The sequence below is a fragment of the Sarcophilus harrisii genome, chromosome 3, assembly GCF_902635505.1.
Source record: "Sarcophilus harrisii chromosome 3, mSarHar1.11, whole genome shotgun sequence".
Taxonomy (NCBI): Eukaryota; Metazoa; Chordata; class Mammalia; order Dasyuromorphia; family Dasyuridae; genus Sarcophilus; species Sarcophilus harrisii.
The window spans coordinates 217026347-217042054 of NC_045428.1; the positions used below are offsets into that span (position 1 = coordinate 217026347).

At 35.0% G+C, this 15708-nt stretch overlaps 1 protein-coding gene across 3 annotated transcripts in view; it reads left to right on the forward strand.

Annotated features, from left to right (window-relative positions):
* ASMTL (acetylserotonin O-methyltransferase like) overlaps positions 1 to 15708 on the forward strand; it is a 62898-nt gene that overhangs the window by 24955 nt on the left and 22235 nt on the right. For all 3 annotated transcript variants that reach the window (XM_031959060.1, XM_031959062.1, XM_031959063.1), the window contains 5 exons: positions 4615 to 4723; positions 5862 to 6288; positions 9165 to 9327; positions 10555 to 10739; positions 14028 to 14160. In XM_031959060.1, the coding sequence (XP_031814920.1) occupies positions 4615 to 4723; positions 5862 to 6288; positions 9165 to 9327; positions 10555 to 10739; positions 14028 to 14160 (1017 nt within the window). The remainder of the gene's footprint in view (positions 1 to 4614; positions 4724 to 5861; positions 6289 to 9164; positions 9328 to 10554; positions 10740 to 14027; positions 14161 to 15708) is intronic.

The following is a 15708-nucleotide window of genomic DNA, read 5'->3' on the forward strand; positions in this document are numbered from 1 at the left end:
TTTTTCATTCAACATTACAGATAATTTTGCTGAAAATGATATTTTAGCCTCAGGACTGGTTCTTTTGAACCGGTATATATGATTCTAGGACCTGCAGTCTTTTACTCTGACTGCTGATAAATCCCATATAATTCTAATTGTAGCTCCAGCATATTTGAATTTTTTTTTCTTATTTCTTGCAAAATTTCTTCTTTGATCTGGGGTTTTTAAAATTTGGCAATAATATTTCTATAAGTTTTTCCCAAAGGGTCTCTTTGAGACTCTTTGAGGTGGTGATTGGTAGATTTTTGTTTCTATTTCTACTTTCTATTTCTCTTCATCTTCTATCACTCCAGGACAATTATTTGGGGCTATTTCTTGCATTATTGTGTCAAGGTTCATTTTTTAGTCACAGCTCTCAGTTAGTGAAATTATTCTTATATTTTCTCTTGATTTGTTCTCTAGATCTCATTTTTTTAGAAGATATTTCACATTCTGTTCTATTTTTTTTTCATTCTTTATATTTTGTTTTGTTATTTCATGGTCTCTTATAGCTTCACTGACTTCCCTTTGTCCAATTCTAAATTTTCAAAGAATTATTTCCTTCTTTAAGACTCTTTATCTTCTTTTGTAGCTGATTGACTTTTTTCATAATCTTAGTTTTTTTTTGGATTTTTTTTCCTCAGTATTTCTCATTTGATTTTTAAAGTCTTTTTTGATTTCTTCTATAAATTCTCTTTGGGCAGGAAGCCATTTAATGTTATTCTTTAGGGTAAAAAAAAAATTTTTTTTTTTACTTCAGTGTCCTCCTCTGAAGATGAACCTGATCTTTTCCCTGTTCCCATAATAAATTTCTATGGTTGAGTTCTTTCTTTGCCAGTTCATTTCTTTAAAAATAAGAAATATTAATGTAAGCCCTTCTAATTGTAAGTGTGGGGGTGGTGCCTCTGACTTTACTTAGCTCTCCTCTCTGACCAAAAGCTCCCCATTCCTGCAAGTACTGGCATCCAGCAGCTTCCCTGCCCCACTTCTTTTGTACTCACTTGGTGTGCTAGTTCCTTCTCACCCAGGGCCACATGTCTGCAGCACAGCTGGGCCTGGCATCCCTAATTAGATAAGGTTCACTTAATCTTCCAGGACTCAGATCCCCAACTTTACAGGCAGCCCCAGCAGGTGAAAGTTTCTGTGGTTTTAGTTGCAGCTCCAGCCAAACCCAGCTCACCCCAGAGGTTCCCACTGATGTTTCTATGGAGCTAGCCCAAAAGTGCTTGCACTTCATCCTGGCTAATCCTTGGGCTGGATCTTTCTTTGGGTTTCTGGGGGTGTGCCAGGAGAACCCCTGTTCTTCCCCAAGTCTCTTGATTTTTCGCCAGTCTATATTTGCCCTGAGGCACAAATTTGTTCTGTTTATGAGGGAAATATGGAGAACTTGATTTTTTTTTTTTTTTTTTGCTGAGGCAATTGGGGTTAAGTGACTTGCCTAGAAAGTATTAAGTGTCTGAAGCCAGATTTGAACTCGGGTTTTTCTGACTTCGGGGCTAGTGCTGAGCTTGAAATTTATTGACCTGCTGTCATCTTCCCAGAATCTTCCCCATCTACGAATAATTTTTTTAAAAGATTTTTATTGTTCAGCATTTAAACATCAGATATGAGTATTTCTATGTACTGGTGCATTTTGATAGAGCATCAGGCCTGGAGTCAGGAAAAGCCCCCTTTTCCTCAGTTTAAATCTGTCCTCAGATAATTTTTAGCTGTGTGACTCAGGACAAGTGATTTTATCCTGCTTGCCTCTGTTTCCTCATCTGTAAAAATGAGATGGAGAAGGAAATGGCAACCACTCCAGTATCTCTTTAGGAAACCCTAAATGGGATCACGAGTGAAATGACAGAACAACAAAATATACACAAAAGAATAGAAAAAAAAAGGATTTTTTTCTATAATTAAAAATCTCTTATGCACAAATCCCATTTTCTTTTAAGGATACAATAAAATAGGGGTTTAACATGGGAAGAATTGAGTCAGACTAGGAAACCTTTTCTGGGTGTCTTGGATGTGATGCCATGTAGGAGATAAAAACAGATACTGGAAGTGTCTTTGAACTTCCAAAAGTAACTTTAATTGTAGTATAAATGTAGTATAATTGAATTGTCTGATTGAGTAACAGCTGTATCAGGCCTTACATAGTCAAGTGGAAGTAACAAATAGATGTATATACTTGTTAATAGCCATGAGAGAGAGAGAAATCGGGATAAAAACCTAAAAAGTAACGACTCCTTTGCGCAATGTGAATGCTGGTGATATAGATGGTGAAGGTAAGGTTTAGAATAATTATTTTCAAAATCTAAATCTAAAATCCAAAGTAAACATCAAAGCCCAGAGCAAGCATACTTTGGAACCATCCAGGAGTTGCAGAGAGTTGCATTTTCACAGAAATAACATATTTTTGTATTCTATATCACGTAGATAACTGTTGTTTCATTTGCTGTAATCATTTTTTATAAGTCAGATGTAAAAGCAACTGAAGTCTTAGAACATAAAAATGTAATTTTAAACTGTCAATAAAACTAGGGGGAAGATGGGAAGGAAGGATACAATAAATACAACATTAGTTTTATATCTGTCCTAGTCTGTGCATACATATTTTAAGTGATGACTTTTCCTTTCTTTTTCTATTTCTATTTATAGTTCCTCTTTCTTGCCCAAATCCTTAAAATAAAAAAAAAAAAAAAGTTAGGTATTGTTCCATGAAGAACTACAAATGATTTTGCAAAAAAAAAAAAAAAAAATAACAATGAAGCATACTATCTGCCTCCAGAGAAGGAGCTAATACTTGAATACATACTGGAGCACGTTATTTTTCACTTTTTTTAATTTTTTCTTTTATCCGAGTCTTCTTGGTACAAGATGACTAATATGAAAATGTTTTACATAATTGCACATGTATAACTTATAACCCTGTTAGTTAAGAGAGGGAGGGAGGAATAGATAGAATTTAGAACTGAAAACTTTACATAAAAATGTTAAGAACATTTTTTAAAAAGAAGTTGGAGATAAGGAAGTTGATTTTTATAAACCAATTATTTTCATTATTAGCAGAAATGAAGCAGAGTTACGGCATGAGCGATTTTCTTGACATATATATTTCCTGTGATTAGGTGACTTGATGGCATCTCTAGACCCTCAGATAATAAGAAAGTGAATCTAAATTCATGCCTTCATCAACCAAATCATTTTCTTACTATCCTATACCTCTAGCATTTTTTTTTTTTTTTTTTTTTTTTGCCTTTTGATCCTATGTAATGCTGTAAGTACTGTGAAAGACAGCTTAGAATAGTCTGTTATCGTTTGCCCTTTGTCCTTGAAGAGGACCATAATATCAGAGAGATGATGCTATGACGTGCAAATGAATTGGATTTAAGTGAGGAGGGGTTGGGCAAGGTCACCTGCCTCATTTTCTCCTCCAGAGCCATTTGGGACCAGTAGCCAGATATAGTTAAGATAACTAGAGATGGCCCAGGATGCAATGGGAGACCTTGGCTTTTTAAGTCTTCAATAATCCTCAGTTTGACTGAAGCTGCACCCATTCAGTGACTAAGGCTCAGTAGCCATCGAGGCAGAGAATCTCCTAGTCCAAAGAGAGAGAGAAAGAACAAGTCTGAGACAAGATGTGGGTTCAAGTCCCCCTCTAAATATATACTGGCGGTGCGATCCCAAGAAAGTCGATTGATCTATTACTGTCCCAGGCAACTCCAAGCCTTTACAGTTCAGAGTGTTATATCAGTCCACATTATCTGAGAGTTTCTCTCGTGGGGGATATCCAATACTATCATCACTGTACCTATATAGTCACTACCATCATAAGTAACTGCATTACTCTGAGACACCACTAGATGGCAGTTCTCTACAGGCTGCTTCCAAAATCCAAGGATGATCTATTGGAAAATGAAAAGAAAAACAAAAATATACCAAAAATGTTTAACATTTAATTATTAGAGATAATAAGAAATTGAGTCATAACCATAGAGTTTGTTCAGACTTTCTAATATTTCCAAATAGCAACCTAATGCTTTCTTCCACCTCCTTGCCTTGCCCTAAAGTACATCCATTTAAAGACTTAATGGAGAGGCTAAACTGTCTCTATTGACTGAATGACAACAAATATACATGGTTGTTTCCTGTGCACTCTGGTTCAATGTGATCAGTGCTACATTTTCTGTATAGATCAGATATGGGGAGGAGTTGATATGAAGCAGTTTGGACAATTAATTGTTGAGTTTCTGTAGTATTTTAGCTTCCTAACTTAAAATTCCATTTATGTTTTTGGTTCTATATGAAGTATCTAATGGTACTTTTCTTTTAATGAGACCATCTTGATACCAAGTAACCAACAAAATAAGTTAGGTTGCCACAAGCTTTTAAAAAAATTTTTTTTAACTCCATATCTATGAAAGAATATAAGAATTATCCCTGTTTTGCTAATGGGGGAAGTAAGGCAACTAGAAATTAAAAGGATTTGACAAGCAAAAGTATTGGGATTTTTAACTATTAAATTTAAGCTTAAAATGGTTTTTACTTTTGTTTAATTTTATTGATGAAAAAAGTCTTGGCTTATGGTAAAATTTTTGTTTGTTTCAGATATGCATCTAAAAACAGAAGTCTTTGAATTCTATGAGGAAACCAAGGTTAAATTTTCTGACCTGTCAGAGGAGCTTTTATGGGAATACATTCATAGTGGAGAACCAATGTAAGTATTTTATAAAAGCTAATGTGCCTCATCCCATTCAGAATCAACCCAGCTCCATTAATTTAATTTTATTTTTATTTTTAAACTGTTTATTTTCAGTTCCAAATTCTTTCCCACCCATCTACCCCTCCCCTACCTATTGAGAAGGCAAGAAATATGATAACAGGTAACATAAGTTTGGGGCTGGATTTGAAACTGGGTGATTTGACTTCAAATATGGTCTTCTATCCACAGTACCACGTTATTTCTTTATAGAGAGCTTAACTGGATGTTTGTTGAAGCTTGTTAAATTTAGATAAAAAATAGAAATTTTTAAAAGAAAAAAATGGTGTTAATCATAACAGTACAACTGATGTAGGATCTTTATCTGTTGTCATTTTGTTCAGATTTTGACCAAAATAATATTTTTAGATTTTTGAAGTCCTTAGTCCCTTGCTTTAGTAAATTGAACAAGAAGCTCTTAGGCAATGAATATTTTTGATATGACAATGAAAATTAGCAGAGAAAATGAGAGCGAGAGCAGACAAGAAATTCAAAAAGGCAAAAGAGGATTCAGAGACCTATTTCAGACTTTGGCAGTAAGATAGCTTTGATTCTGACAGAGAAACTTTGTTTAAAAACATAATTATATATGGACTAGACACAGAAATGTAATTGCCTCCATTCTTCATTTTATTACACATGTAAAAACACAGTAAAAAATTATGTTAGAGTATTTATTTTTAGAGTAGTTCTTCATTGAAGAATGTTGACTTATAAAGGATAAACCATTATCACATAATAATTTTCAAAGATACCTCCATCTCACAGCCAGAAAATTTCTATACCAAAACTAAATATCAATCAGGCCTGTATTACCTTTGGAATTAATGTCAATGTTGGCTAAATCTTCCCCTCCTTGATATTTGTATTTTTTTTATATTTTACATATTTGTACATTTGTTTGTAAATTGAAATATTTATACAAATATGTGCATATTTGTATATATGAAACCATCCCATTAATGGGAATAACTTATATTCCTCAACTGGTTGACTTGAAACTAAATTCTAGAACTGGCTTTAGTTTCTTTATCTACAGGGTTATGTCTCTCTTACTTAATCTCTGCTTTTACTCTTTTTCTTCTCCTTCTCTTAGGGACAAAGCTGGTGGCTATGGCATACAGGCTCTTGGAGGCATGTTAGTTGAGTATGTTCATGGAGACTTTTTGAATGTGGTAGGATTCCCACTGAACCACTTTTGCAAAAAGTTAGTAGAACTGTATTATCCACCCCCTAAAGATGCCATCCATCATGTAAAGCATGACTCAATCCCTTCAGTAGAAACGTTTGAAGGTCTAAGTGATGAGGAATTTGGCAGTTCAAATTCTGCTCTACAAAATGCGACCTGCAAGCTAGAAGGTGAAAGTGCATCCTCTTCTGAAGCTACTGAAAGCTTAGGAAAGAAGGAAATTGGCCAACATGAAATGGGAGAGCCTGTAGTGAAATGCAGCAAGGACATGGAAAATCTGACCAAATTTCCATCTCCTCTTGTAGAGCTTTTGGATGGCTTTAAAGCTTCAAAGGTATGTAGTGCCATGATTTTTCCCTCCCTTCTAATTAATGACTTTGAAAAAGTGGAAAGAGAAAATTCCCATCTCAGTAGGTGAAAAGCCATTTTCAACTCAAATGGTTTATAAATGAAGTCTTATTTGGGGAAAGCATCTCAAAGCCTCAGACACTATGTTCAGATCCTTAGAAGTGCAACTTTGTCACCCTAAGGTAATGTGTAAACTAAATTATGTGGCAGTGAAAGATGTCAATTTACACATAAGTATAAATGTCATTTTTGCAAGGTTACAAGCTCACAGACAAGTTAGCTTTATTATTCATGAACCTTGGGCTAATGCTTCTCAGGTGAACCAGAAAACAACAACAACAACAAAAAAAACCCTCAAAAATAAGCGTGCAAATCTAATTTAGACTAATTTGAAATTTCCTAAATCTCTGGCTTTCAGAATAGAAATTCAAAGCTTTTCCCATACAGATAAGCTTATCCACCATGTACCTCACCTTTATTCTCAGCCTAGTGCCTCAGATTTCCTCTCAAAATTTCTTAAAGGAAAAGAAAAGACATTCTAAATCAGATTACCAAAGCAGGTACTCTTCATTTGCCAATTTCTTCCCCTTAATTAATCTTTTTTTAAAAAAGGTGGGACATACCGAGTTGAGGAAAAGAGCAAATTTTCTCCCAAAGTTTCCCTTGCTGATTCTCCATAAAGAAAAGTTCAAACTAGGATTTTTAAAATGAAAAATTTTTAATCTTTCAAAAAGTTTATAAAAAAGAAAACAACAATTTGATAACACCATAGACAAGGGAGAAAGCAGATGATCCAAGCAAATTTGCAAGTTGTACCCTGATGAGTGAGTTGTAATGTATATTAATTATACCCAAAATGATGTAACAGGATAAATTTCTAATGTTTGCTTGATTTGTTTGCTCTCAAACATTTTTTTTTTAATGTAAATTGGATTGAGTTCTACCTTGACCTTAAAATTAAAACCTTATGTCTCAGTTGTTTGATTACCAAAGAGCTATGCCCACAGAAATTCATTGTGGGAAGAAGGGAATGTGTACAAAAGGAGAAGTAGACTCTTGAGATTACACAACTTGGTGGTTGATAAGTGGTGAGTAAGAAAGCATGGCATTAGCTGGTTATTTTGGGACAGAATTGGGATGCTGAGGAGAGATATGGCTCATCTTAGATAGACTGTATCACTAAATGTATCACAAATTCTATTAGCTAGGAAGGGTAAGGTTAATAGAGTTATGTAATAGAATTGTGGGTATGTTGATGTGGAGATAATTGAGGTTTACCAAGTTACCTGAAGGGATACTTGAGTCAGAGTAGATATCCTATACTGCTTGAAATTTTGTTGCACAGAACCTTCCTCAGCTATGGTGCTATTGCTAGAAAAGAAGCTAAAATAACACAGTCCTATTTTGGAAAACACCCTCTTAGAACTTCTCTTTGGATCCCTCTGGCATCCAACTTCTATAAGCATCTCCTAAAGTGAGAGTTCCTAACTTTTTTTTTTTTTTTTAGCAGTCTGATTAAGCCTATAGACTAGAATGTTTTTAAATATATAATATAAAATACATAGGATTATAGAGAAAACCAATTATATTGAAACATAATTATCAAAAAAAACTCCAAAAACATCAATATCAATTAATTTAAAAGCAAATTAATGAGCTTTCACTTAAGGAACTTTACATAGAGCATTACATTGGTTAACCCCCAAAATTCTCCATTTCATAATGTTAAGTGAGCAAATATCTTCATGTTAGCAGTTTTGTCTTTTGAATATCTACAATGCTATTACTAATTCCATTCACCTTACCCTTTTCTCCTAGCTGATAGAAGTCCCATTTAGTAAAAAGGCCATCTAGGAAGACTTCCTATATCCATATCTCTCTTCAGTATCCAATTCCGTCCCAAAATAACCAGTTAACATCATGCCTTCTTACTACTCATCCATTAGCTACCATGTTCACAAATAAAATCTAAGCCAAGAATGAAATAAATTCCATAGAAAAGCTAGACCAATATTTTTAGAATGATACAGATAGCTACATTAAACACATTATTTACTAAAGATGCAGATTCTTTCAGATCTTAGTCAAGTGGTCTGCCAATGATCAGAATAATATTTTAGCATCTGACTTCCTTTTTTCTTCATAGAACTCCTTTGCTTCAAACCAATTCTATTTGGTAGTTGGTTATTATTAAAACTCTCATAGCAGTCTTAACTAAAAGGGAAGATATGTGTTCTAGAATAGATGGAGGATGTCATTTATAGAATTTAATTCAGTAAAGCTCTTTCATAACATTCCAGGGCACAATCAAATGATATCTTTCTACTTCTTTCCCACCCCTAACAAAAACATAACTATTTGCCAGAAATGCCCTATGTAACTTATAAAATTTATATAGAAAGCATTAATCCTGTCCTCTGACCCAGTGTTTTGAAGGGAACCAATTGTATTTGATTTGTATGAAGCATTAATAAATCAGAAATTATTTTTCATATCTATTTAATTATCTAGGTAATCACAGAACATGCCTAATCTTGCTAACTTGATTATTGAACAGAAAAAAGAGTATTTGACCCTTTACTGAATTATTTGAAAAAAGCAAAAAATCTAGTGTCATTCAGTTGAACAGATTTTTTTGTCTGGTGAAAGCTTCTTCTCACTAAATTACATTCAAAGGAATCCCGTGTGATTGACAACTTGGTGAAGTCTATGGATCCCTTCTCAGAGTCTTGTTTTTAAATGCTTAAAATAAAACTATCAGGAAAATAACTATAATGAAATAAAGATTAGTCTTAGAACCTCTAAATAAAACCTTCTGTATATCTTTTTAAAGACCAATCCTTATGTCTTTTTAATGTGCAGGCAATGTTTGTGGCCTGTAAACTAAAAGTATTTGATCTGCTGAAAGGCAAAGCCATTTTGAAGACTAAAGATGTTGCTGACCACATAAATGCATCTGTATGTGGGACTGAGAGATTACTTGATTCCTGCACAGCACTTGAATTATTAAAGAAAACCAAGCAAGGTAACTTTAGCTATTAGAATGTGGTCCAGGAAAACTATGCAGGCAGAAATCTTTAAAAGCCTGCTTCAAAATCTGGAAAGGAAATTGAAAGGTCAAAGACTTTATCTACATATACCTTCTCATGATATTTTTCCTTAAAGGGCATGGATCACAATATGTGTGGAGACAAAAGTTTAAAAAGGAACACTTGGACATTTGAAAGAGGTCTGAAAATTGCTTTGAGCATATTAAGTGAAATATTTCCTAAAAGGTCAGATAGGAAAAAGTATCTGAAAGACTATCTGTAACAGTTAGGGAAAATAAGCAAATATCACCTACAAGATTTTCAGATAACAGTTGTTAAGAGAGGGGACAAAATTTGGTTCACAATTTGTTGTCTGCATTGAGTTCGTGGTGCATGACCCTAAATATTGGTAATAATAAGTGTTAATTGTGATGTTCTTCTTCTTTAAAATATAATGGTTCTCTCTGGGAGCAGATTTCTTGGGGAGGTTTTCTGGAGGCAGCCTTAGTTTCAGTTAAAAGTAATAATCACCTCAAACACAGCCAGGTGATAAAAGTTCAAACATTTATTTTCTCCTTCCAAAATAGCCCCGTTAGTTTTCTTGGTGGCCTATCTCTCTGGTTGGTTCCAAGAGCTCCAAATGTCTCCAAATCCAAAGGTTTGTCCTTCAGCCTCCAGCCAGCACAAAGGTGGAAAATGGAATGAATCTGCCTGCGCCTCCGAGAGAGGACTTCTCTCTCAACTGACTTGATGCTTCCCTCTCAATCTTTTCAGCTGAACTCCTTGACTGAGCCTCTGTCTGCTTCTTATATATGATCTCCCAAAGGTTGACTCCTCCTCTGAGAGAGTGGGATTATGGGATCTGAGAGTAGGATTATGGGTTTCCTCCCAGAGTACTCTCTGGCCCTAAGAGCTTCTTGCTTATATGAGCTCTCTAAAGGTGTGAACACAAGCATTGTTTCTATCAGTTACACTTAGTACCTTGTTTCTTCTGGCCCATAACATCTCCTTGTAAGATCAGATTAATAATACTGAACCATGCTAAATTAGATAATTATTGTCTTTATCAACTCTAATGACTTAACACTTTGTAAGGATTCCAATAGTTAATAATCTATGTTATGTTTTAATGTTTCACGTAATGCTAATAAAGACCTCTTCTTGAAAAATTTGCTTCAGCTGTCAAGTTCAAGAATGACAAAATCAACCACATTATTTTTCAGGCTACAGTAACACAGAATTGGCTGATAAGTACTTGGTGTCTGATAGTGAAAATTCACTTCATGGCTATATCATGCATGCCAATGATCATGTTTGGCCACTGTTCACACACCTGGAGTCTGCTGTCAGAGAGGGAACAAATCAGAATCATCGAGCTTTTGAGAAGAAAGCTCAAGACTTATTTCAGGTAATATATTTTAGAGTGGCCACTTTCAAGTGTTACATATTTTTTACTATAAGCCTTTGATGATGGAAAAAGACCTAGAGTTGTGGAATTTTAACCGATGATCTATTCCTTAAGATTGCTATGGAGTTTCTAGCAGGATTGAAAAAAGAATTAATTAAATTAAGCACATGTATTAAGCACCTAATAAGTATACGGCCAATTGTGCCATTTGCTAAGGACAAAACTGAGAAAGAGTGTGCACTCAAGGATGAAAATAAAACATGAATCAGTAATTTAAAATGTTCTAATACCCATAATCTTGAGGGGATAGTAATGAGATAAAAAAAGATAGGTGCAATATAGCCTAAAATTCTAAATTTTTCAGTGCATATTTAAGTCAACCAGCATTTCTCAAGAAGTTTCTTTGTGCCAAGCCTATACTAAGTTCTGGGAATATAGGGGAAGTTGTAAAAGCAAATCCCTGGCCTCAAGGAGCTCACCTTCTAATGGCAGAGAAAATATGTTAACGATTATATACCTTTTAATCTCTACGAAGACCAAGCAAAGGCACTGATCACTGAAATACATCAATTACTACAAATCTTCATTTTGATAAATAGTTTTGAAACTAACACCCTCAAAAAAACCTTTTCTACTCTCTGAAAACAAGTAACAGAGTGGATTCCTATGAATTTTAATCAGATTTTTCTTTTTCATTCATGCATTGTAAGACAGGTGCTAATGAGAAACAAGATGAATAAAAGAAAGAGGTAGGGACTAGAAATAGATGTTTCATGGAATATCATTGGTTATTAAAAAAAAAATTCATAGTGGGACAGCTAGGTGGCACAGTGGATAGACCATCTCCATTGGACTCAGGAGGATCTGAGTTTAAATTTGGACTAGAAACTTAATTAGCTGTGTGATCCTGAAGGTGAAAAAAAATATATATATATATATATATATATATATTCATAGGACTAAGTTCTCTTTCTGAGCAGGGTTATTCCTATCCTCCTATGTATCTAGAGGAAAAGCTTCCATGATAAAATAAATTCCTGTTTGACATTTACAATCTGGCTCCTGTCTGTCTTTACAGATTGATATTACTCCTAATCAGAATCATACATTGCAGCCAAATTACCCTGTGTAGCATAATATACTTTTTGAACAACACCCCATTTCCTGCTTCTAGAACTTTGTACAGGCTATCCCTTAAGCCTGGAATGTACTTCTTTCATCTCTGCTTATTAGAACCCCTAGGGAAAAAAAAAAAAGAACCCCTAGATCTCGTCCAGATTGGCTCAAATGTCAGCTCCTAAAAGAAGCCTTTCCTGATTATCCCATTAATTAGTACAGCACTGTCCCACCCCCAAAATTATTTTGTATTTATTTTCTGTTTGCTTGTGTGCATATGTACTTGTACATTTGTCCCTTTGAGGGCAGAGATTATTTGGATTTTATCTTTACATCCCCAGTGTCTAACCCCAGTTACTAATTATAATGCTGTTCATGTTCATTGAAGCCTGCCTCTATCTTTAATAAATTGTGATCGATTGATTTTCAAGTATCTATCCAGTCCCTATATGCTAAGTTGACTAAACATCTAATTTGGCCAGAAGATTGCCATTTTCTCATTAATGTTGTGACAGCCTGGGAACTGTTATGATTTTGTACTTTGCCCCTGGACTCTGGAAGTAGCTGTCACTAATGAATAATTGAGTCATAGCCAAGTTAAATCATAGTGCTTTAACTTGAATCTACAACTTAACCTATAGACTTTGGAATACATAAATAACATCATTTCTGAAGCTTAATGTCCTATAGGCTTAGCTTGTAAATTGGACAAATTTTGGCCCCACCTTTTTCCTCCTTTAAAAGGCCTATTTGTATCTAATTTGAAAAGCCAAAGTCCCATTATTGAACTTTATACACCTGGAAGAATCCCTTCTGATTTATTCTCTCCTTTAGACCTTAACAACATATAGACAGAGCCAAGAGGGGGAGTTAGGCAGCAGTTTAAGAAGTTACTAATGTGCAAAGGTGAATCACTAATATGTAGGCAGCTGAGAAAAGCGGGGAGGGAGGAAGATATTGTTAGCAATTGCCTTCTTGTTTCTCTGGAAGAACAAGATTGTAGAATTAGAGCCTTAAAGGGCTTCAGAGTTCAAATGGTGATAGCCCCATCATTTTTAGGTGAAGAAACTAAAAGCTATCTTCCACATGTGCCAATAGTCAAAAAGGGAACCACTTAGAAGTAAATGAATGCATATAAATTTTGCAATTGCAGCCATTATTGAGGCTTAGGCTAGTGGATCATTTAAACTTGAGATTTCTAATTTGCAATAGAGCTAAAGCCAATCAAGATGGCTGCTTGAGTCGGGCAACAATATGGTGAATTTTCAGGAGTGGAAGAACTTGAGATATCAGTTTGCCTAAAGAGGGGTGAACTGACTCAAATTAGGAAAACAGAGCAATTTAAGCTTTCCTGATGATCAGTATTGGAATAAACCTCTGTACTTCCAGCCTGGATGAGATACAGAGGCCCAGTATAGAAAAGAAAACCAAAAACCCTAAATGATTTGCCAGAAGTTCCCACATGTACTAAATGACAGAGCTAGAATTTGAGTTCAAGTGATTTGAGTACAAATCAAGCAATCTTTACCTTTTACCGAGTACCCAAATTAACAATGCACTATGACAACATTTTAATACCTTATAGAAAGTATCAACTAAATGGCAAATCTTGTTTTTCTCTTTTGAAGAACAGTAGGGAATAAATGTCTTGGGCAGCTGGGTGGCACAATGGAAGCAGTGCCAGGTCTAGAGTCAGACTTACTTTCCTGAGTTCAAATCTGGCCTCAAACATTTACCAGGTGTGTGACCCTGAGCAGTCACTTAATCCAGCTTACCTCAGTTTCCTCATCTGTAAAATGAGCTAGAGAAAGAAATGGCAAAGCACTCCAGCACCTTGGCCAAGAAAACTTCAAATGAGATCATGAAGAGTCAAACATGACTGAACAACAAGGATATAGCCTCTGACTTCTTTTTTTTCTGATTCTAGGGCTGGTTTTACACTCATTCATTCACTCTCATATAATTCTCTTTTTGACCAAAAGCATAATTTCAGAGATAGCTGACTCAGTTCCAGATGTAGTCTTTATCTGTGGAACTGATAAGATAACCTGGTTTATGCAGGATTTAAACCTGGACCTTGACCTTTTTAAGGAAGAAATGTTGAATGAGATGCAAATGTGTCAGTCACTCCTCTGAATAGTATCTTTTCTCAGGACATGGTGTTATTTTCAGGACTCCTATTATCACAGCATGGAGACAAAGCTACGTTTTATGAATGCCATGGATAGCGTTATCAAGCTGACTGGGAGGGATGTGGCAACAGCTTTTGATCTGTCAAAATTTCGCTCTGCTTGCGATTTGGGAGGTAAGATAATGTTTTACTATAACTTTTAAAAAGAAACTAATGAATTTGTTTTACATATGTCTCATTCCATAATTATAATTGAGTCTGTGGCAGCTGGGAGGGGCTGTTAATAAGTAATATCTCTGATAGTATTTGCAATATTCTTTACCCATAAGCTTGCAGCTCTACCAGGAAGAAATGCATTTCATTGGCTGTTCTGCTAGATCAGAATTGCCCATTACATTTAATCAGTCTTTCCTAAAGTAGTATAGTAGAACAGAAAATGTATGGATTCAGAAGTAAAGGACATGGATTTAAATTCAGGCTCCGATGCCATCTAAGTGATCTTGAAAGAAAATCATGTAATCTCTTTGGCCCCAGTACCCTCATAAAATGTAGCTGTAAAATGAAGGAATAGAATCAGAGACCTTCGTCCATTGTAGCTATAAATCTCTGATCCTAAGTTACCTTTCAGTGCTGTTTTGACTTATGTTGGAGTAGCTAGGTGTTGCAGTAGATAAAATACCTGCCCTACCTACGGTCAATCTGGCCTCAGACACTTAATAGCTGGACCAAGTCACTTCAGTTGCTTACAAAATAACCACAAAAACAAACCCCAAGGATTTACATTTATGTTAGTGTCTATGTTGTGTTGTAAGCTTCTTCTAGTTCTTCATATTCATTATTTTCATGGTAACAATATTCCATTCTATGCATAGGCCAGTTTTTTCCAGCATTTTGCTTTCCATCTTATTGCCATAAAGAGGGATACTTTGTATACATATATATACACACACACACATGTTCTAGCACTATAACATGTGATGTCTTTCTGTTTTTAACATCTCTGGGGTTCATGCCCAGTAGGTATCACTAGGTGATAGTAAGAATAGTTTGGTTTTTTTTTAATGGCTTTTTATTTACAAGACAGATGCATGGGTAATTTTTCAGCATTGACCCTTGCAAAACCTTCTGTTCTAACTTTTCCCCTCCTTTCCCCCACCCCCTCCCCTAGATAACAGGTAGACCAATACATGTTAAATATGTTAAAGTATATGTTAAATGCAATATATGTATACATATTTATACAGTTATTTTGCTGCACAAGAAAAATCGGATTTAGAAATAAGGTAAAAATAACCTGAGAAGGAAAACAAAAATGCAAGCGGACAGAAACAGAAGGAGTGGAAATGCTATGTTGTGGTCCATATTGATTTCCCATAGTTCTTTTGCTAGGTATAGCTGGTTCTCTTCCAATGGAACTAATTTGGTTCATCTTATTGTTGAAGAGAGCCATGTCCATCAGAATTGCTCATCATATAATATTGTTGTTGAAGTATATGATAAATCACCTAGTTCTGCTCATTTCACTCAGCATCAGTTCATGTAAGTCTCTCCAGGCCTCTGTGAAATCATCCTGCTAATTGTTTCTTACAGAACAATAATATTCCATAATATTCATATACCACAATTTATTCAGCCATTCTCCAATTGATGGGCATCCACTCAGTTTTCAGTTTCTAACCACTACAAAAAGGGCTGCACACAAAATGTGCCATTTTTGCACAT